This window comes from Carassius gibelio, chromosome A13 (genome assembly GCF_023724105.1).
Source record: "Carassius gibelio isolate Cgi1373 ecotype wild population from Czech Republic chromosome A13, carGib1.2-hapl.c, whole genome shotgun sequence".
In the NCBI taxonomy this organism is placed as follows: domain Eukaryota; kingdom Metazoa; phylum Chordata; class Actinopteri; order Cypriniformes; family Cyprinidae; genus Carassius; species Carassius gibelio.
Window position 1 is genome coordinate 14561706 of NC_068383.1, and position 21431 is coordinate 14583136.

Consider the following 21431-nt stretch of genomic DNA (forward strand, 5'->3'; position numbering starts at 1 on the left):
ATTCATAAAAACAAGAAATGTTTCTTGAGCATATAAGCATATTACAATTATTTCTAAAGCATCGTGTGAAACTGAAGACTGAGGTAATGGCTGCTGAAAATTCAGCCTTGCCATCACAGGAATAAATCCATTTTATTATTTAAATTGTAACAATGCTTAAATTGTTATTTCATAATATTACCATTTTATAGTATTTTTACTCAAATAAATGTAGCCAAAACATTTTTTAAATCCTACTGATCCTAAAGTTTTAAATGGTAATGAACAAACACAAGGCTAGTACACAAATCTTCCTGTGCTTTGAAAAACATGATATATGAATGGACTGATGCCATATGTTTCCTCTAGCTTTGACCAAAAGCAAGATATCACGCTTTATTCTTACATTACAGTGGTCTTCAGTAAACATTCTTAGGTCAAAAACAAAATGTATCAATAAAAGGTTTTATTCCACGGATGTGTAAATTTCACAGGTTTCAATTAGAAATTTTACCGAGCAGCAAAAACGGGTAAACATCCAAAATGATGTTATTGCTTTGGGAAAGAAAACAAAAGTGCAATCTCACACGCAACTTGGGCTTCAAGCTATTCACGCTCCTTTTTGAGTCAAAATACATACAAAGCAATGTCATATAAAATTCATTAAGCAAAATGTACAGTAGCCGGTCAATCTATATGCAACAGCTCAAATATATATATATTAGATATATATGGATTAAGATTAAATTTTCTTCGAGTCTGGAAAATATCGTGGGCATATTTCATAGGAACATGTGAAAACATATTCATACAAAAAGACTGGAAGTTCCAACTTTGGGTTGAAAAGTGCATGAATTTTAAGCATCCTCAATACATCCCCCTTAGTCCACTTCCTCGAGAGCCCATACCGCCGGAGTTGCCATAGAAACCTCCTCCACGGCCTGCAGTGTTTTTATGCCCCCAAAACAAAAGACTTAGATTTGAATGTTGTCTTCACACCTTCTTATACATACACTTTTAACAAAACTATTGCACAACAACAATCTCCACACAGTCATACTCACCCATTTCGGACGGCCCACTTGAAGTTGAATTCATGAACAGCTCAATGTAACGATGCTCTGCAGGGAGGAAGGAGAGAAAAAAAGTTAGGATGGTGGTACAGTTTGACTAAGACAGAGGTTTGGAAATGGAGACAACTTACGCATATGATTCTTGTCTTTTGACATGGCAGACACAGCATCTTCGTGAGATCTGAACTCAACGTCTGCCTCTCCTGTAGACTTTCCATTAGGTCCTACATCAATGTGCACCCTCACAGGAATTAAAGGGGCAAAGAACTGAAAAAGAAAGAAAACGATAACACTTTACTGTAAAACAAAATATTGTAAGAATATGTCCAGTGGCAACACTTGTGGCGTTTCTCACATGTGCGATGTCAGTCTCTGTAGCGCGGAATGGTAGACCTCTCATGTGAACAAAATGGCCGCTGTGAAAGCCTGAGTCCGAATCGCTGCTGTAGCCATGACCCCCCGTTCTTCCTTTTCCTCTATCATCGTGCACACGCTCTTCAAACATGCCGTTACTAAAGCAGTAGTTGTTAAAGCCATTGTAATTGTCAAACCCACCATATCCTTAAGATGGAGAGACAAATCAATACTTTAAGATCACTTCCTGTCAGTGAAAGAACTGTTCAAAAGTTTGAGATCGGTATGTTAATAAAGTTACTAAGCACTATTAAAGTAGCATACCACTGCTGTAACCGCCTCCACCTCCGCTGCGCACCTGGTCCAGGGCAGCACTTCCCCTTCCAGGACTGGACCCAAAGAAGCTCCCGCGTCCCATCACGGGTCTGTCATATGGACTAGGCCTCTGTCCCATCATCCTCCGAGGTACTTCGTAGTATGCACGCATTTCATTTCGGCTGCTTTTGAATATCTCTATGTACCTGAGTTTATTTTGAAATGCTACATGTTAAACGTACAGGCTGCTGAATGTTTAACAGCAATCTGGGAGATTTTAGGGAAGACAGTATTTGGGCCCCACTTACTTAATTCATTATGACATAACAATAACTGGCAATTTACTGTCAGTTATTGACCGGAGGGAGAAGTAGCAAATGTCTGAAAATCTGCCAAGTCATAAAATGTAACTGTATTTAAAGGCCAATTTGAGACAGAAACAGAATCTTAAAAGTATTGTACAGTGCCTGTTATAAAAAGGCTCCTTTGCTTCTGCAGTGTTACCCAACCACATTATGAAATCATATTTGTCTACTTTTCTTTTGTCCCCTCATGACACGTTTAAGTAAAATTAAACATTTCAAGTGTAATAACATGATCATACCATCTTTTTCCAAAGCAGAAAGATGCATGACCCCCCCCCCCCTCCCCCCAACATCCCACATTTAGAGAGACCATTAGCACCCAGCCCAGTCTTGCCAGCCCCACCTGTGCCCTATTCTTTCCTTGTGTTTCCCCAGAGCCTTTTCTGCTATCTCCTTTGAGGCAAACTGCACGAAGGCTTCCCCTGTGCTCCTCCCCTGGTAGTCCATCGGCAATGTTATCCCATTTGGCACGATTTTCAACCCTTTAACCCAAGGACAAATAACCCCACATGGGGAAACATGTTAAAGAGCCGCAACATTCTCATCTGCAGAAAATACATCCCCCCCAAATGAGCCCCTACATCATTCCCTATGTCAGACAAAAACCCAAGAGCATACCAGAAAAAGGATAAATCCATGAAATTAAAATCAATCAAGAAATCATAGCACAGCTGCTGGGTATATAAAATGAAAAACCTTCACAATATGATCTGACTGACTATATAAAGACATAAAAAGGAAGAACTGACATGATTCAAAAACCACAAATCACAATTTTCAATCGTTTTAAAAGGATTAACCTGGCAATACCTGCAAGTGTAGGATGTGTTGAAGTGAAACAACAGATGTACCTGAAAAGAACTGTAGAATTTCTTCTTTACTGCAGCCGAACGGCAGTCCTCTTAGACGCAACATACAACCACTGCTGCCGTCATAGTCTGTGGGACCGGAGCGTTTCAGCACCCAATCCATCTCACTACGGTTTGACTTGAACACTGTGGGAAGGGGCAAAAGGCAGACAATCAATTAATATACATTTTAAAAAACAAATGTGCAAAAGTATCATGTGTTTTAACTTGTGCTATTTAAAATCAGAATGAAAGAGATAGCAATAGTATTTTCTGCTAAAAGAGAACCGATGATGGGATGTGCACGAGCAGAGCAGCTGGGCTGAGTCTCATGCTGCTGGCCTGGGAGACGGCATAGTATGTTAAGGGGTGTAACATTTCCATCACATGCTTGAGGCATTCGGCCAATCACATCACACTGCATATGGCCAATCAGAGCACATCTCACATTTTCAGACCGATGAGCCTTGTAAAAATTTAAGTGTTTCAGAAGGCGGGGCATAGAGGAGAAACAATTTATATGGAAAATAATTTTTTGTTTGTTTGTTTTTTACCTTAAACCACATAAACACATTGCATTACACCAAATACTGTTCTTTTTAGCAGAATGATATGACCCTTTTAACAAATGAGCTAAATTAAAGCAGGCTCTATTTGACCCAATGAATCACCCGTAGGCCTAGTTCATGCCATGGTTTGCCAGATCCACACTGTTTTTCCCCTTAAAACCAAACAATGCACCTCCCATCCAATAATCACAAAGAGCTTTGCGCTGTTACTTGTGATAAGAAACAAAGTCTCATTTTTCAAATTCTATTCACTGTCATGAAATTCAAACAATAAATGCTATGTTGACACATTTAAATGTGGCGTGATGGATCACTGTTTAGCAGCTTTAGTTCAAGCGACAGCACGGAGTACGAGTCTCTTCCACACAGTTCATTAGTTAGCTACAAAAACACTAAAGATGAGTGTTTTTGTTTGTTCTCTGACAAATCTGACATGAAGACAGTTGTTTATGAAAACGTAATGTGCAACTGAGTTGTATACAGACAATTCAGTTTTTATTTGAGTGTAATTATTTGAGAATAAATAGCAGTTGAATATAATAGCTCTGTTATTAATTTTAACCTTTAATATGCTATTACAGCAATGTAGCAAATGAGAGTGTTCCCAGTACAATTCACAGCATTAGTTAGGAGAGATTTTTTTTAAGAAAATCACACTATCTGCATCAGCATCAGCATATTTCATTATGAAAAATCGGTTATCAGTGAAACTAAAGAGTATGAAATTAATGTAAAGAGAAATTCTGCACTGGTTCACCTCTAATTACAAGATGCATTAAAAAATTTGCACAAATAAATGTATGATAATGCAATATTCCATAAAAAATTATAATTGTCCAATCATTCATGGTAAAGCGATGGTTCACCCAGTATAGAAAAGAAAGATACCTATGGAAGTCAACATTTTTCAAAATATCATCGTTTGTGATCAACAGAAGATAAAAACTCCAACTGGTCTTTTCTACATTGTGGACAGGAATGTCCGGTACCTTCGATGTAACGATGACCCATGTATTTACGATCTTTTGCCAAAGCCTTTTTAAAGTCCTCTGATGTCTTCAGCTCTATAAATGCCTCTCCACTCGGCCTTCCCTCTTTGGAGAAGGTAAAACACACGCCATTCACTTTCCCTACAATGTCACAATCTGGAAATGGAAGAAAAGGACACAACTGCAGCTCTTTTTTTGTAAACTCACATACACCACAACAAAAGATGCTTTCAGTTTGAGATTTTGCATACCAGAGAAAAAGGAGGCCACTTCCTCTTGTGTGCATGACCAAGGTAGACCACGGATCCGGACCACATATCCTTCATCGTTATGAGACATGTTTACCTGGTCAGGACTGTGTCTGAAAATAAAAATGAATGTAACACATGGGCCGTGCCTCTAAACCTCTAGTGAGCTTCCTACCTAGGCTCGATCAAAATAGTTTGTGTTACTCTTTTTTTTTTTTTTTCATTTCTGAACCTTGCTAGTGCAACAAACCTAGGAAGTTGTCTACTTGGAAAGCATTTTGAGGCATTTCAGAAGAACGCACGTATGACGCCCAAAAATGCTGTCTAGGTAACGTTAGGCAACACAATATATTTTGAAAGACAGCCATGTTGTCAATAGTCAGAGGCTTCCTTAAGAGATAAAAAGACAAACAATAATAACATTTCACACAAACGCAACATGTTTCGGTGTAGTTAGGAATCCAGACTAGTATAAATCAGTTGGCACCTTATATTAAACGTCAATTCAAGTTAGTTAGCTAGCTAGACAACCACTACCCGGTAACGGTAGGTCAAAATACAGTAGTGTTTTAAACTTAAGACCAAACTAACATGGTACATGTTATATATAGCATTCGGAAAACAGTTCGGTCATGTCAAACAAACCGCAACCGAAACTGATTTAAGTTAACTTTAAGCACAACGACTGTAAACATTAGCGTGACAGGAATCAACGACCGACAAGTTGACATATTCTGGAACAAATACCAGCACTTCCGCGATCCAAAGTAAACAGAATATATTCACCATTGAATATAAAATATCAACTTATACATAAGTTAAATATGAAGAAATGTGCACATGAATAGCGTATACTGTACCTTCTCACCGTCAAGCGCCCGTCCTCTCAGGTAACCCTGAACGATAGTCCAGTAGTCCAGATAGTCGAACTCTCGCGAGAACGCCTGTCAGAGGACATTGACCTCGTCGCAGGCGCAGCGAACGGTCTGAGGTATGAGCAGGGGCGTCACGCGCGTGTGGCGCATGTGGCGCATGAATCACGGGAGAATCATCGAGCGTAGTCACTAGGCTTGTACTTAATCCAAGATAATACTGCAATGTGGCACATTCGAACGCTCCAGACTTATAATAGGACCTCCATGTGTACTACTGCGAGAGACTGCCACTGCCTGCAGCTCTGTACAAACAAATACAGCTGTGGCAAGACTGTGAAAACCATGAAGCAAACTGGAAAAATCACTTTGATTTCCCCCTTAAATAATAACTGTTAGTTATGAATGGTTCATCAACATGCACAGAAAATACATTTTAAAATTTTTCTTTCTTTTTTTACGGTTTTTGTGTTGACAGTGAAAAAAATCAACAATGCAACTGCAAATATTAATATTGTAACTGATTAAAGATCACCAAGTGTCTTGTAACTACTATGTACTAAACTTTTATTGAATCCTTAATGCAATTATTGTGTACATACATTTTACTTAATATAAAAAATTAAAAAAACTCACTGGCATAATTATATGAAATTAATTTGTGATTGCATTTATAATTACCCGATACCCCTTCCCCTAAACTCTTTCTTTAACCTACCTGTTTTCCACCTCAGTAGTTGTAAAAGTGTTTTGCAATACAACATGAAGACTTTAAGTAATAACTAGTGAAAAAAGTAATTTTCAGACACCTATTAAGTTGGACCCTGATCCTAGTCCTATCTAAGAAATAAAAAGTAAAATTTTAATACTGTTTTAATTTAATCTGAGCTTTAACACTTAATGAAATGAATACAGCAAACACAAGAAACATTCTGAAATTGTGTTGCTTGTAACTTTAAAATGGGGTGTTTCACTACTGGGGTCAAAGTCTCAGCAAGCCTCAGAACACTGGACTATGACTTGCTAAAGCGTCACGCTAAACTTGTTGCAGCTGTTTTACTCTAGAGCAGAAGCAATGGAGATTCCTGTATTTACTGTTGATGCTTTTACTAACTTACCTTTCAAAGGTAATCCTGCTGCAATATGTCTTATAGAGAATGTAAGTATTACACTGCACAAGACAGTTTTATGTTTTTTACTTAAGGAATTGTTTAAACATGTTGGCAGCTATGAAGATCAGAATGTGAAGTGTTTATCTATAATACATCCAGGAGCTGAGAGATGATCTTTATCAGAGCATTGCTGCTGAGATGAATTTATCAGAGACTGCTTTCATCACAAAACTGAATTCTATGGATTTCTCCTCAGGTATTCTTTTGGTGAGATGCATGATGAAATTCTCAAATAACTGATTTACATCTGTTTACGTCTGTTTTTGGTTATGATATATTTTGCAAGGTGCAAGGTTTGGATTACGCTGGTTTACTCCCACAAGTGAGATTCCACTGTGTGGACATGCAACACTGGCCTCAGCAGCAGTTCTCTTTTACCTGAAAAGTAAGAAACACTTGTTCTCAAATTAATCTTTTACCAAAGACAATGGAATGTGACTTTTCTAAAATCACAGTTATATCATCACACAGAAAATGTCAACCCTGTACTGGTGTTTGAGACTATGAGTGGAGAGCTTAATGTGCGCCAGCATGAAGAATCTCTAATAATGGACTTTCCCTTAAACAAACCAAACCCCCAGGTATGACCACAGCACACCTTATTGACCTTTTCTTCATATAGTCTCTCATGATTAATAAAGTAGTGTATCTTGGTCTGAATCTATTGAGTTTTGTATTTTTTATTTCCAGGATCAGCATGAAATCAAGGATCTTTTGAAAGTAAGTTAGCCAGTGAGTAATTTAGTTTTTTTTAGGACATATGGAAAAAACAAGCTTCTATGTGTATTTTCAGGCCGCAGTAGGAGATGTGCCCATTCAGGAAGTGTGCTACAGTCCAACCACAAGCAAACTGATGATTCGTTTGGCTGACACATGTGACAGGTACTGCTGGACATTCAGAGGCGGAATGTAATGATATTGTGTATGCATTGTGCTTGTGGATATAAATGAGATGAATAATGTCAAGAGAGAAACAGAAAACAATTAGCTCAAAGCAAAACAATAGAGTTTATTGCAAATGTAGACTATGTCAAGACAAGAATTAATACTATGTTGGTAATATTTTCCAAAATGGCAGTTATTCAAGTATTGTAGTATCTAGATCATTAAGCAAGGTTGTTGACTCTTTGTTGTTGGCAGATCTCAACTAACATCTTTGAAGCCTGAAGCAGAAGCTCTGCTGAAAAATGAATCCACTGGGAAGATTAAAGGTGTCATTGTTACAATGAAGGGAGCTCCAACCGCACAACCTGGATATGACTTCTATTCCCGTTACTTTGCTCCTTGGGTTGGGATCCCTGAAGATCCAGTCTGTGGTGAGCTGAAAAAATCATATATAATTCTCAAAAATGCAGCAACCTGCAATACAGGAGGCGAAATCTGTAGAAGTGTCCATGTTTTAATGTAAAGCCATGAATTTGAATAATTTCATATTAATTTGTTTTGTGTTTTTAAAAGACCAATAATTATTTCTCAAAGGTTCTGCGCATACGGTTCTTGCTGCCTACTGGTCTGAAAAGCTGAAGAAAAAGAAAATGCTGGGTAAAGGCCTTTTTTTGTTCCTGCACTGGTGAATCAAAGAAAATTCATAAAGACATTAGTTCACTGATTTAAAAAAAATTCTCAAAAAGCTTAAATAAAATGCACAATATGTTTTTTTTCAGCCTATCAGTGCTCCAGTCGTGGGGGAGAGCTTGGGCTGGAGGTTAGAGATGATGGTCGACTCAACATCAGTGGTCAGGCACAGATCGTTCTTCAGGGAACTCTTAAAATCTAGACAACCTATAAAACCTTCTCACTGAATGAGTGAATAGGTTAAGGAAATAAGTCTATTTTCTTTCACAAAGATCCACAGTTATTTTTTTTCGTATGCTGAATGGACAAATGTGGTTACTTGTGTGCCAAAATACAATACAAATTATTGTCTGAATAAATAATAAACTAGTAAATTAAATCTGAATGGATGTTTATACATTTTATTTTAGAATATTAATACATTTTTTTGTTGGGCAGAGTAAGGCTAGATCTTCTGATACTGATCCAGGATACAGCAAACCATGGTTAGTCACAGAGAGAAACTGAAGCGAGAGATCAGAGATGATGGTTAACTGAACATCCCTCATCAGGCATTGGTCATCCTACAGGGGAATCCCAGCAGCTGCTCTGATGGATGGTGGCAAACTGCCTTTTCATTTAGATTGTATAATAAAGTCTGCAATAAAAGGTATTTACAAGAAAATACCAATAGGTGAAAATGCAAATGCCATTAACAAAGAACAATACTGCTACTGGTTTAGTGTGGAATGTAGAATATATATATAATAAAATAAAATGATAGATCAGCATTATCTTCTTTTCCACTCTCTTTTACAGATAACATGACAGTATAAAAAAAGTTTCTCTAAAAAGACATTTTGAAATCTTGAGTCTGTACTTTTAATCTGAGTCTTTTATTTCAATAGGGTCAAAGTCTATCTTAACTTCAAATACTGCTTTAAAAAATACTTGAAAGGTGCAGGGAATTTTTGTGGCTCTTAACATTAATGTGTAGGTGCATTATAAGTTAGGTATCATTTAATAAAGTACAAATTCACAGACGGCAAACTTTTTTTTATTTCTATCTCTTTAGTGGTCAATGGTCTTCGGTGGGGAAAAAAAAAGTAAAAGATAATGTAGTATTTGCATCAATTTTTTATTAAACAAAAACATTAAACTCTTAAAATTCTTATATATATATATATATATATATATATATATATATATATATATATATATATATATATATATATATATATATATATATAATGCACATACACAAAACACTTGCATGGATAAAACTGTAATGGATTTAAAAAATATGCAACAGGAGGTAGTGAGAATTAATTGTGTAAAGTAAAAATAAAAAAACTCACAAGTGAAAATGATGTACTAGGGCCTGTCAGCACTGATTTATTATTAAACTTCACATCCATCATTAAAACCAAAAAAGTGTCTATAGTTATCTGAAGCTTATATATACCATTTCACAAATTTCTTTCAAGTAACTGTTTCACAGCATTATCTTTGTGACATACACTATGAATCAGAAGAGGTTTTTGTTCTCATCACAAGTGCACCCTGGGTAGTGCCTCATGGGCAGCAGCAGGCAGCTGGAAGATGTGACTTTGATTAAGGAGAATTTTAAAAAATTTGGTTTCCATAAGTTGTTAATTTATTAATCTCAATGACAGAGTGACAAAAAAAAGTCACTGAATGTACCTGCAATTAGATTCTCATTCGTAAACACTTGTAAAGGAGATCATATCTTCCTGTTGAAGGTGGCTGAGAAGTTTCTCTAGTGGTGCGTATCGGCGAAGGGTGGGCGCCGAGCCCAGCATGAGGAGCTTGTGTTTGGCTCTAGTGATGGCCACATTCAGCCTACTAAAATTAAAACCTTAATTTGTGTTTTAAAGATAAATGATGACAAAATTTATTTTTAATTGAACTATATATTTAATAAAACAAACCAACCTCTCCTGTCCATGTGGTTACCCACAACAGGATGTAGACTGCCAGTAGACAAGAAAGCCAGCCTCTGGATCGCAGCATCTAGCTGAGCTCATCAACGTGTACAGAATAACCAAAAAAAAAAAGAAAAAATTGTCAAATAATAAGCGATATTCAGTAATGACAAACATAGTGATTTTTTTTTTTTTTTACATGTGAAATATCTACAGTTTATGTTGTGTTTTGTACCTGACTGCGATGCTCAATGGAGTTGGACTCCTTGCCAGTTTTCAGCTCCATTGGCACAATCCTCTCTGTGGGCTTTCTGCCTCTCCGATGAATCCTAACTCCAGCTGTGACATCCATCTTCCCCTTCAGTCCAAAAAGTGGACACCACATGTTCTCTTCAATGTCCACAAAATCTGTGACTGTCGCGCTACAGGCATATTGCTTGCTCAGAGCCCCGTTGCTAGGGCTGATAGTAAATAACCACACAAACCATAACATTGATTTATAATATGAAAACTGAATCTGTCAGAAACATTTCCCACAAGACCATGCTCTCGGTCTTCTTTAAATACATACATATTTACTCACAGTTTGAGAGTGAGCTGCTTTTGGCCAGCCAGCGGTGAAGTGTGGACATAGTGTTTTGCCCACTCAGATAAAGAGGGCAGATATTCTTCTACTTCCTGTCTCATGTCAGCCTGGGTCAGCTTTAGGCTATACCTAATTAAAGCAAGTACAAGACAAACACAGCCTTTTTAAGGCACATTAAAGAGAGCTGTTGTCGTCAAACACGTATTAGCACAATATCTGTATTTGAGGAAACAATAAAAACATATTTTATAAATGAAATTGATGTTAGAAGATAGCTCTTACATTTGTCTGAGGTAGCTGGGGGTTCTAAGGGCCTCTGCAGCAAATGTCTGTATCCGCTCTGGGGAGAAATCTGAAGACATGGCTGCTTTTTGGAAGATATCATGAACTATGGTACCATTTAACATCTGCTTAGATCCACCATCAAATGCCTGTAAAAAAACAACAACAACAACATATGGTTTCATTATTTTAAGCACTAAAATTTGACAAGAACAATTAAGAACACAGAAAGGTTAGAATCATAAATTATAAATGCGCAGTATTCACCAAACTATCAAATATTAGTAAAAGCACACTAATGTGCACATAGATAGATTGAATAACACATTCATACTCGTGACTGAACTTCTTGGGTTTTGGCGCCTCAGATTCAGTTTTTTGCTCCACACCATCATCAAACCAATAGTCTATCAGATCAGTGAAATCATCTTCAAATGGTGCTGGCAAAGTCTCTCCATCAGCAATTTTGTCTTTTACTTGCAAAACAGCAGTACTCAAGGGTCTCTTCGTAGTGACTGGACAGTTGAGAAAAGTATCTTTTCCTTCAGTAGATCCACTTTGTATCCACAAACTATATGACATCACAAGATCAAAGTCATTTGTTTCAGAAACCGTACTAAAGTCCATCTCGCGCTTCATGCTTAGAGCAAGTGAATTCTCTTTCTCACTGGTACTAAAGCTCAGCCGATGAAAGGATTTTTTGAGACCTTTGAGAAACCATTAGTTTTTCCATTTTGAGAATTTTGACAATTTGAGAATGCTCTCTGTAACGTTCCCGAAGATGAAGCCCTTGGTGAGCTTGTGTCAAAATCGGGAAGTTTCTGAACTTGCATGGTCCTGGACTGCTTTGCACTCTGGATGTTCTCGGAGCTGTGCAACAACCTCTTCACAGAGCCGGAGTGACTTACGCCATTCTTAGGCTCAAAAGTGTCTTCTGGCTCTAGATTGCTGTTTTTCTGTGGCTGCATCAGCTTACGTGCCATCAGGCTAGGTTTACCCCTGACACATTTAGTAAGTAGGCCACGGGACACAGGTGAGCAGTTCTCATATGAAGTGTCAGAAGGGTTGTCGCTCCTCAGACTGTCAGGTGTCTCTAGGCCAGCAGAAGGGATTGGAGAGCAGGGAGCACTTTCATCCTTTATCTTCAGTGAAATGGGGACTTTTGTAATTCCAGCTGCAATTTTTTTTAGGTGACTTTGGTAAAACCTGAGAACACATAAAGGTGATGTTATGGTGTGACATCAGCCGTTTTTTTAACATCAGAGCAGGTGGCCATTTTTAACTTGAACGTGCAAGGTACAGTTAACTTTTTTTTTATTAAATTTCAAAAATATAAATCAATTAAGAAGGTTCTGAAGATATTTATCAAATAACATAAATCTATGCAGAGTAACTGCGTAAACAAATTCATTAAATTACAAATTAAAGGGCATCACAAACATATTAAATAAATTTAACAAAAAAGTTTGGGGGGGCTTTTATTTATAATTTCTAAATAAATCTTAAATGACATCCTCAGACCCCATTTACTGTCATTATTTGGAAAACAAAATTCATATTACAGGTAATAAAGTCATAAAGATTTGGAACAGTATAATGGTGAGTAAATGATGACAAAATATTATTTTTTTGTTTACTATCCCTTTAAGTGCAAATTGCTGTTTTATGTCCTTAGTCCTTACCTTTGAGACAAAAAAGGGAGAAATATTTGGCTTAATATTTTAACTCTACTGACCATCTACAACATTTAAAAAAAAAAATAAATAAATAAATAAAAAAATAAAAATAACATTTAGGAGTTTCACAGCTTTCACATTTACATCTAAGTTTTTTTTATAGTTATAGATAGCTGAGGATGAATAACAATGCATCAGAAATAATCTGAAATATTTACGGAAGATTAGCTGGATTTAGACTTAATCATCGTGGACCGTAAGTGACTAAAATTACTAAAAATGATTTATCTTCAGAGAATCCAATGTCACACAGCAGCTCAAAACTTAAAAACGTATAACATCACTTGAGCTGCATATAAAGATAGCCACAGCTATTTCGGCTCAAAAGTAATTAGTCCAGAAGCAGATATTCTGCTGCAGCATTTTCACATATATCTGACACATACATACGACTAAAAAGAGCAGATTTCGTGCATAAACAACTCCTCCTGGATCTCAGTAGAGTAAACACATAACACTGCGATCTCAAAAGAAAATTCCCGCATACGACGCCATAGAAGGAAGGAGAAAGCAAACGTTTCGTCGTTGTTTTTTTTTGTCTGCTGCATTTACATCACTATAACACACACTGCCACCTAGCGTCAGTGAGATCACTGGTCGAGTTTGTAATTATTAATCAGTTTGAAAACAAATCTGTCCGTTATTGTTAACACTCCGTTAACCTCGTGTTGTAAATTTTTGAACGAAAAACGGGCAGTTATATCGTCATTTTCTATGTAATAGGAATTCATTTTGTAGATACCAAGACAAAAAATCATTGAATATCCACATGGTAAGTTAAGCACGTTTTATGATGTGCGTTTCAGACAGCTTTAGACCAACAGAATACATGCTAGGTATATTCAAAAATTGCTAACAGATGATTGTCATTAATACATAACAACGGTACGTTATGTAATACACAACGTTACTGTAATCCAAACCACAAAAAAATGCACATTTATATACAGACTGTTTACATTGTTATACAGAAATTACAGTTGCAGAAATGTTGATATGAAATGATCTAAATGTGAAATGATTCATAAAGAAACATGAATGGAATGAGAATATTGAATTTTATATAAATTTTACTCTTGAATAATTTAAAAGTAAAGGCATTCGTGTGCCTTTTGGTGTGGTTTTCTTCAATATTTGAAGTTAAATGAAGGGTTTGAATATCACTGCATGTCATAGTTGTTTTGAAATATTTTATATGTTGTATTAGAAGACATGCACAGGTTATTGTAATTAAATACACTCATAATAGAATGGCATTGAAATGTGAACCTCATCTTTGAAATATTTATGTAGAGCTAGTGCACACATACTCTAGAAGGTTTGCTGACATGGACGCTATAGGAGAATAACTAAAATGTCCTGTTTGTTTAGAAAGCTTTACAAACCCATGTGAGCACAACTTCTGTCAAACCTGCATCCAAGTGGTCTGGAACATGGATGACCCAAAAACATCCAGAGAAGGGCCGCTGTACTTCTTCCTCCGGATCTTGAGCTAGAGATCAACTCAGGTCTTCAAAGAAAAGTTCAGGATGTCTTTGCAAGAGCACCTTCGCTGGAAGAATCATCTCAAATGTCACTTTCTGTTAGCAAGTGTGATCAGTGTATTGGAAAAACTGAGGTGGCTGTGAAGATCTGCGATGCCTCTCTGTGCTCTGCTCACACCCTGCTGTACCAGTAGAGAGAGGCTTTAAGAGCACACTCTCTCATCCAAGTTACTGAAGACTTGATTTCTTTTAAGTTTAAGGAGCATGAGGAGGAGCTGAAGCTCTTCTGTCGGGAGGACCAGATCGCTGTGTGTTGTCTGTGCATTGCAGTTGCATACAAAAACCATTGAGCTGTAACGCTGCAAGATGCATGCACAGAATTCAAGGTAATTCAATTTCAGTTAATTTACTGAGTTAAAAATATTGTTGATAGAAATAAAACAAAAATGTAGTTTAAAACACAGGTGTCAAGTATTTAGAGTCAGTGTTTTCTGACTCTAAAAATGTCAAATAGTATAAAAATCAAGTAAAAAGTTAGTCAAAGTGAAAACTACAGAACATATAAATATGTACAGTATATTTATATATGTACATATAATATTAATATAATTTTACAGAGATTTACAGAAATTAAATGCTTATAGACGGTTTCAACGGCAACAACATAAACAAACGTTACTGCGCATGAGCGCTTTTGTGGACCTAACTTAACTTCCGGTAGACTTCCAAATATAATCAATAACAACAGCCAAGTCCTCTAGAGTAGATATTTTTTGATAACAAACAAAATGTGTTTGCTGCGTGGATCAGACGGACTTAATGAAAATGCAAATTCATTATTTGCCAACAGGAGATGTTTTAAAGTATAGACATAAAGTGCGAGAAATAGAGGTTTCCCCAGTAACAGCTGTAAACAAAGCAGAGCTACGCTCACACGCTGCTTTATCAGGCATATAACATGCACGTCTTCCTTCAGAAATACAGCGATATAAAAACACCTGTGCCTCGTTTTGATATTTAAACATATAAATGTAAGGAATTATTATTATTAAACGTGCAGTAAGCAACGTTACTCATGTTTATTCAATGAAGCCTTTTTGAAAAAAGATCAGTTTTAAAATTGTGGCGAGTCTCCAAAAATAAATAAATGTATGGGAAACACATCCCACAGCACAACCACCTGAGCCCAACTTCAGTCTACTCATCACCTTGCTTTTAACTGCGTTTGTAGAAGGCACCGCAGCCAGACCGATATACACAACACAGACCGGAAGTTAACTTAGGTCCAGGCGCGTGCGCCCGATGAAACCGTCTATAATAGAAGAGATGTGTTCAGGTAATTTTGGGATTTTCATTTATTTTTTGTATTAAATTAATAGATCTGGAAAAAATTTAATCAACTCAGATTTTCAATTCAGACACAGACTTTTATTATTATTAAAGTAACCATGTATTGAGAACTTATGGAAACATATCCCTTTGTTTTTAGAAGGTGTTGGAGACCAACACATCACTCCTTAACTCAGAACACATTTATCTGAGTCTGTTATGCAAGATTTGGAGCCATTATTTTCAGAGGTGTCTGTGTTTATTTTTATGAGTTATATAATAACCAATTAAAACATGAAAATTATTGATACATCACTTCTCAGATAATTATGATTTGAAATTAATATACTTTTTTTTTATAAATAAAGTGTATGTGATGCAAATGTGCTGTGACTTAAATCATTTTTTTTTGTCAAGTTATAAGTTTACCAGACTTTGACATTTTTTGTCATCTTATGGTAATTTGCAGAATAATGCAGAAGCATACAGAGTCAGAATAGTTGAGAAATACAGCCAGATAAAAGCCCACATTGAGGAGGATCAGAAACTGATGTTGAGAAGATGGAGAAGTGAGTCACTGGAGGGTGATGTTAGAGATATTAATGCTGCCCTAAGATCAAGCCAAACTCTGCTTGAGGAAGAGAATGACATTGTATTGCTCCAGGTTCATATTTTAAGTTTCTTTTGGAGTGTACATTTTCCTTATTTCTTTTTCATTTTTTTAGAGTATTTCAAAAAACATGGACTAGGGTGTGTTCTTTCTGCATTCTTTCTGCATTCTCTTGAAATCCATATACAAAACATATCCTTAAAATAACACATTTTTTCCACCTGCAGGTCTCAGAGCAATAAGTTTAGACCCAGAAACTGCACACCTTGGAGGTGTCAGCAGAAAAGCTGGAGGTATACTGGAGTAAGAATCCAACCCAAGAGAGGAAACCGAAAACAAACGTCTGCTCCCAGTACAGCGTCCGGGTCAAGAAGAGATTCTCCAGCGGCTCCCGTTACTGGGAGGTGGCAGTGTGGAAGAAACCCTATTGGTTGATTGGTATGTCATATGGGTCAGCTACAGTAGATCAGGATTCAGAGCATTGCAACGGTGACTTTAACAATGCATTCTGCTACATCTATCATGGTAATGGAAAATATCTCATTTATCAGAACTCAAATAAAAAGCCACTGGCAGTAAGGAAAACCATCCAAAATGTCTATCTATGATGGTGATACACTGGCTTTGCTCCACTCATTCTGTGTTGAATTTTCTGGCCCAGTTTATACCATCTTTAATCCCAGTTTTGGCATAAATGGCCAAAACAGTCAGCCTCTTGCCACTGTCAATCTATGAAACAAAAATATTCTAGTATCATAAGTAAAATATAGCTTATTCTATAGTGTATATCTATTATATATTTTATATAATTTATTTTATTTTATTTTTTAAATAATTGTATATAATTAAGTTTGGTGAAGTTATCATGAGAAATATAGGATTTAATACTTTAATTATTTTTTATAATTTCTGGATATTAACTGTCAAAATTAACCCATTATTCTCTGGATTTTTTAAACTTGAAAAGTGAGAAAATTGTGCAAATAGAAATATATATAGACAAATTAACCCAATTAATTGTAGTAAACTATTTAGCACTTTTACTTTAAAAAGACAGTTCACCTTACAATGAAAATTGTGTCATCGTTTGTTGTTTTGTCCTTATTTTGAAAATCAGCTTCCAGCTTTAGAAGTTTATCCAGCTTTAGAAGATAGAAAGCACTTCTTTACAAAGTTGTAGTCCACCTTAAGCTCAGATGGGCCTCCTGCCAGTGCTCTGTTAATGTGATACGGACACTCCCTAAAGACACAGGCATAAGTGTACTGACTGCTTTGTCTGCTGTAGAAGTTTTTCTAATTACAGTGGAGCTGTCCACTTCAGCACCACCTGCACAATGAAACCATGAAGTCTCAATATCTCCTGCATTTGCACCTCTTCTTGGACCCATCAGGTATGTCAGGTTGCTTGTCCCTCTGTTTTTCCTAATATGCTAAAAAGTAGGTAAAGCAAGCCTCTTGAGAGTGTGGTGTACCTGTTATTTATTTTCCGAATTTTACCGCACACTGTCTTCAAATGGTATTGTCTGTTGGATTGATTCTAGGCTTCTTGTCCTTGTTTTGACTTTGCAATCGTAAATTCTATTTTAGTGGTTGCAGAAAAACAGTGTATTATTAATGTAAATTTGAACTCATGTGCTTTAATTTTTGATCGTAGATCTGTCATATACCGTACCCTAGACGTCCATTATTGTTCTCAGTCACCTTAGAAGCTAATGTCTAAGAGCAGTCAATCTGAGTAAAGTATTCTTTCCAAAGCTCTCAGATAACACAGTAGGTAATGCAGGACAGCATTACACAAGTGCCTGGTGTCTCTGTGTTTGTGGGAGGTCAGCCGAGTTGTACAATAGCTGCACCATTCTCAAGTCCGTTGGCCATTCCTCACTCAAGCCTGCTGTGTGTTTCGTTGTGAAAAATTATTTGTTTTGCCTTCGAAAAGAGGACACAACTAGAAATCAGTGGTTAAGTTGTATTTACAACACTGTTCCAGAACAGTTCAACCCAAATATTCAGATAGGTGCAGCACATTTTATGGAGGACCGTTTCCTGAACCAGTAGCCTACAGTGGTTCTGTGCTCAAAGGCTGTTTCTATAAAGTGGGGCAGTTCCAACTTTGTAAGGACGGTCTGGCTCTTCTGACTCAACCTGTACGTTTTTAATATTTAAAGAATTTGCCACTGATGATTGAAACGCAAATAACTGTTAGAGCTTGTTGTTTGTCATTTCTCCAATCACAAATGATAGATTTTGGGCTAATCACAACACACTGGATAGCTGGCCAATCAGCATACACCTCGCTTTTCAGAATGATGAGCTTTGTAAAAATCGACGCTTTTCAGAAAAGCGGGGGATAGAGGAGCAACAATAACAACAAAACCGCATAAACATTGCAATTACAATATAATCAAATGTTACATTTTTTTCATGCTGAAATGCATGCGGGCAACCGAATTTTATTGTGGGAGTGTCTGCTGAAACTCAGGATTGTTTCAGTTCAGATCAATAGCTTTAATTCCAATGGCCTTTTCTTAACTCCTGCTACTGTACAAGTCTATTTACATGGGGCTTTCCCTCTGGCTAGCACCCAAAGCCCCCAACCCCCCGCAGAGTGAGCTGAACATTTTACCGTCTGTCACAGTGTTACTGCAAAATGCAGTACTTCACACAACAGACTGAGAGCTGGCGCACCTGATAGGCTTATTTCTAGAGTGAGGTGGGTCTTAAGAACATGAGTGACAGGGTGATAACAGGAAGTCCTGTTGAGCTAAGACAGGTTTTCAGTGTGGGGGGGCCTTGGAGAAGGCGCACTAAGTCGTGTGGGTTGTGTAAATCCAGTATACGTGAGGCAGTGAGGCAGGTCAGAGCTTTTATTTTCTGTGGAGAAGAGAGGGAGGAACAGAGACTTCATACACACGAATAGCCTCTTTTTCTGAAGACTCTGAAGGAGGGAATTTACTGCGTTCCCACTGCTGCAGTGTAGCGGATGGGAAGGAGCGGTTCAGAGGGGAGTTAACAGGTAAAGGGAGGGGTTTGACTGCAGATGGTTTCTATGTGTCTGTTCATGTAACAGTTACAGGAGTGTGGACAGGAGGAGGGGTTGAAGGAATCCTATTCACTACAGCAGAGGAAAAGTAGGTCTAAATGGCCTGCTTAACAGAAAGAAGATATATCAAATATATTCGTTTGAACAATTTCCTTAGCTAATTTTGACATTTTCTCACATTTCAGAAATAAAATAGTACACCAATGATTTAAATAGCTGAAAAAGTCAAAATAATTAATAAACATGTTTTATAATATTTTAAAAAACAAAACGAACAAAATTTAAAATTACACCATATACCTCCTCATACTCTTTTGGACTATTAAAGATGGGAAAGTTATTATAATTTTTTTTTTTCATAATTAAAATTTTTAATTGTAGGTTTAATTTCAAAGATTTGTGCATTAGTTGTGAGAACTAATTAGTACTCATAAAAAATCTGTGGGTTAATAAACAACAACAAAAACAACTTTACACTTTAGATTAGGGAAGTCTATTCACTATTAACTAGCTGCTTATTATAGCTGCATATTGGCTGTTTATTGGTACTTATTCAGCACATATTAATGGCTTTTTCTGCATGACCATATTCAAGATCCCTTAACCTTACCAAGTACCTCAACATAATTACTACAGCTATCAATAAGCAGCATATTAGGAGTTCATTTAGGGAAAACCTTTAGTTAGTAGTGAATATTTGTTCCTTAATGTAAACTTTTACCAAAAAGTTTTATTTTTTATTATCTTAAAATAAATTAAAGTAGCACTAGAAACAAAATAATAGTCTTTCTACATCTACATATATTTGTAGTCAGTTCTAAAAAAAATCTTAACAAACTTCTGACAATATTTTGTCTTGAATGTAACTTTCTTTCAGTTAAGGATTTTGATCCAAAAAACAAGTTTATTAAAGGGGGATCGATTTCAAGTTGTTACAGATTACCTTGGAACATGTAAAATAGATAATGTTACTAGGCATACAAAATAGTCATTACATTTCAGGAAATTAAGAAAGACTGCAGTAAATAAGGGCTTTGAATGTGAAAATCTGCTATTCGCTTCCAAAAGCTCTACTTCTGACATTCAGACTGACTGCAATTATGAGCTGAGAGTTATTTCAAGTATTTGTCACCCTACCTGTCTGTGTAGTTTGACTCCATGGCATTATTAGTTTCTGGTTTGTGAATGTGATGCACTGTAAGAAAAAATACACCATATCTACTCAATAAAAATGAGGCAACAGATTACAAGCAATATTATTAATTAAATTTCACAAGGTTTAGTATTGAGTAAATATTAATTAAATGAGATCCTTAATAGTTATTCATTTAATATGAGTAGATTTGAATAGAAAACAGCACAGAATTAAGTATAACCCAAATAAAAATATTGAGTTGTTTTGAAAAAGATAAACTCCCTAATGTGTAAATAGTACTAATAAATATTAATAAGATTTTACATATCATAATTGAGTAATCATCATCTACATCAATCTGCACATTGATTTGAATTTAATCAATGCAATTAATTAAATCGAAATATTTCTTTCTTATGAATAATATGGCCCAGAAAGTACAGAAGTTAAATACTCAAATAAGAATTTTATTAACAATTCACTTTTGTGCTTTAGACACATTGTAGCAAATCATTGTACACTGCAACCACAGTCTCATTTCAAGCCAGAAGTTTGAAAAGGACAGAATGCTGACTTTAAACTATTTTGTAAAAACAAAAATAAATTACATAAAGAATGATGTGATGCGTCTATAAACCTGTTTCCATGCTTTCTCATCTCACATCCCACTAAATTGGGTCAATAATGATCTTAAAGGAAAATCCTCCAGAGGTGCATGTACCAAAAAAAGCAGAAAAGTGTAATTTGTACAGAGCAATAAACATTTCGTACTTTGAACTAGAAATATCACTGACATTTGTGGGATAAGAGTCCAAATCAGTGCTAACTTACAAACATAACACTTTCAGATGTGTAATTCCCAAGCTCTGTAGAAGCTAAACATTGAGTAGCAAATCATGTACACTGCAACTACTACTGTCTCTTTTTTAAAGCCAGAAGTTTGCT

General features: G+C 36.3%; 2 protein-coding genes and 1 pseudogene across 3 annotated transcripts; 1 reads left to right on the forward strand and 2 right to left on the reverse strand.

Moving 5' to 3' along the window:
• Window positions 1–430: 430 nt before the first annotated feature.
• Window positions 431–5763, reverse strand: LOC128026258 (heterogeneous nuclear ribonucleoprotein H3). 2 transcript variants are annotated; one of them, XM_052613154.1, is made up of 10 exons: window positions 5601–5763; window positions 4744–4853; window positions 4493–4648; window positions 2938–3081; window positions 2430–2568; window positions 1731–1927; window positions 1408–1613; window positions 1184–1319; window positions 1044–1100; window positions 431–920 (listed from the first exon to the last, which is right to left on the reverse strand). In XM_052613154.1, exons 2-10 carry the CDS (start codon window positions 4829–4831, stop codon window positions 847–849), a joined length of 1197 nt encoding a protein of 398 aa, XP_052469114.1. In that variant the 5' UTR covers window positions 4832–4853; window positions 5601–5763; the 3' UTR covers window positions 431–846. The 2 variants fall into 2 exon arrangements, with proteins under 2 accessions (XP_052469114.1, XP_052469115.1); XM_052613155.1 differs by lacking the exons at window positions 2430–2568; window positions 4493–4648; window positions 4744–4853; window positions 5601–5763 and having other exon boundaries at window positions 2938–3080.
• Window positions 5764–6609: 846 nt separating this feature from the next.
• On the forward strand, window positions 6610–8744 carry LOC128026486 (phenazine biosynthesis-like domain-containing protein). The gene is made up of 9 exons (XM_052613673.1): window positions 6610–6771; window positions 6884–6980; window positions 7071–7169; window positions 7256–7365; window positions 7475–7504; window positions 7578–7666; window positions 7925–8100; window positions 8264–8326; window positions 8449–8744. The coding sequence occupies exons 1-9, from the start codon at window positions 6688–6690 to the stop codon at window positions 8559–8561; spliced, it is 861 nt and encodes a 286-aa protein (XP_052469633.1). The 5' UTR covers window positions 6610–6687; the 3' UTR covers window positions 8562–8744.
• Window positions 8745–9710: 966 nt separating this feature from the next.
• Window positions 9711–13401, reverse strand: LOC128026598 (uncharacterized; annotated as a pseudogene).
• Between the last annotated feature and the right edge of the window lie 8030 nt (window positions 13402–21431).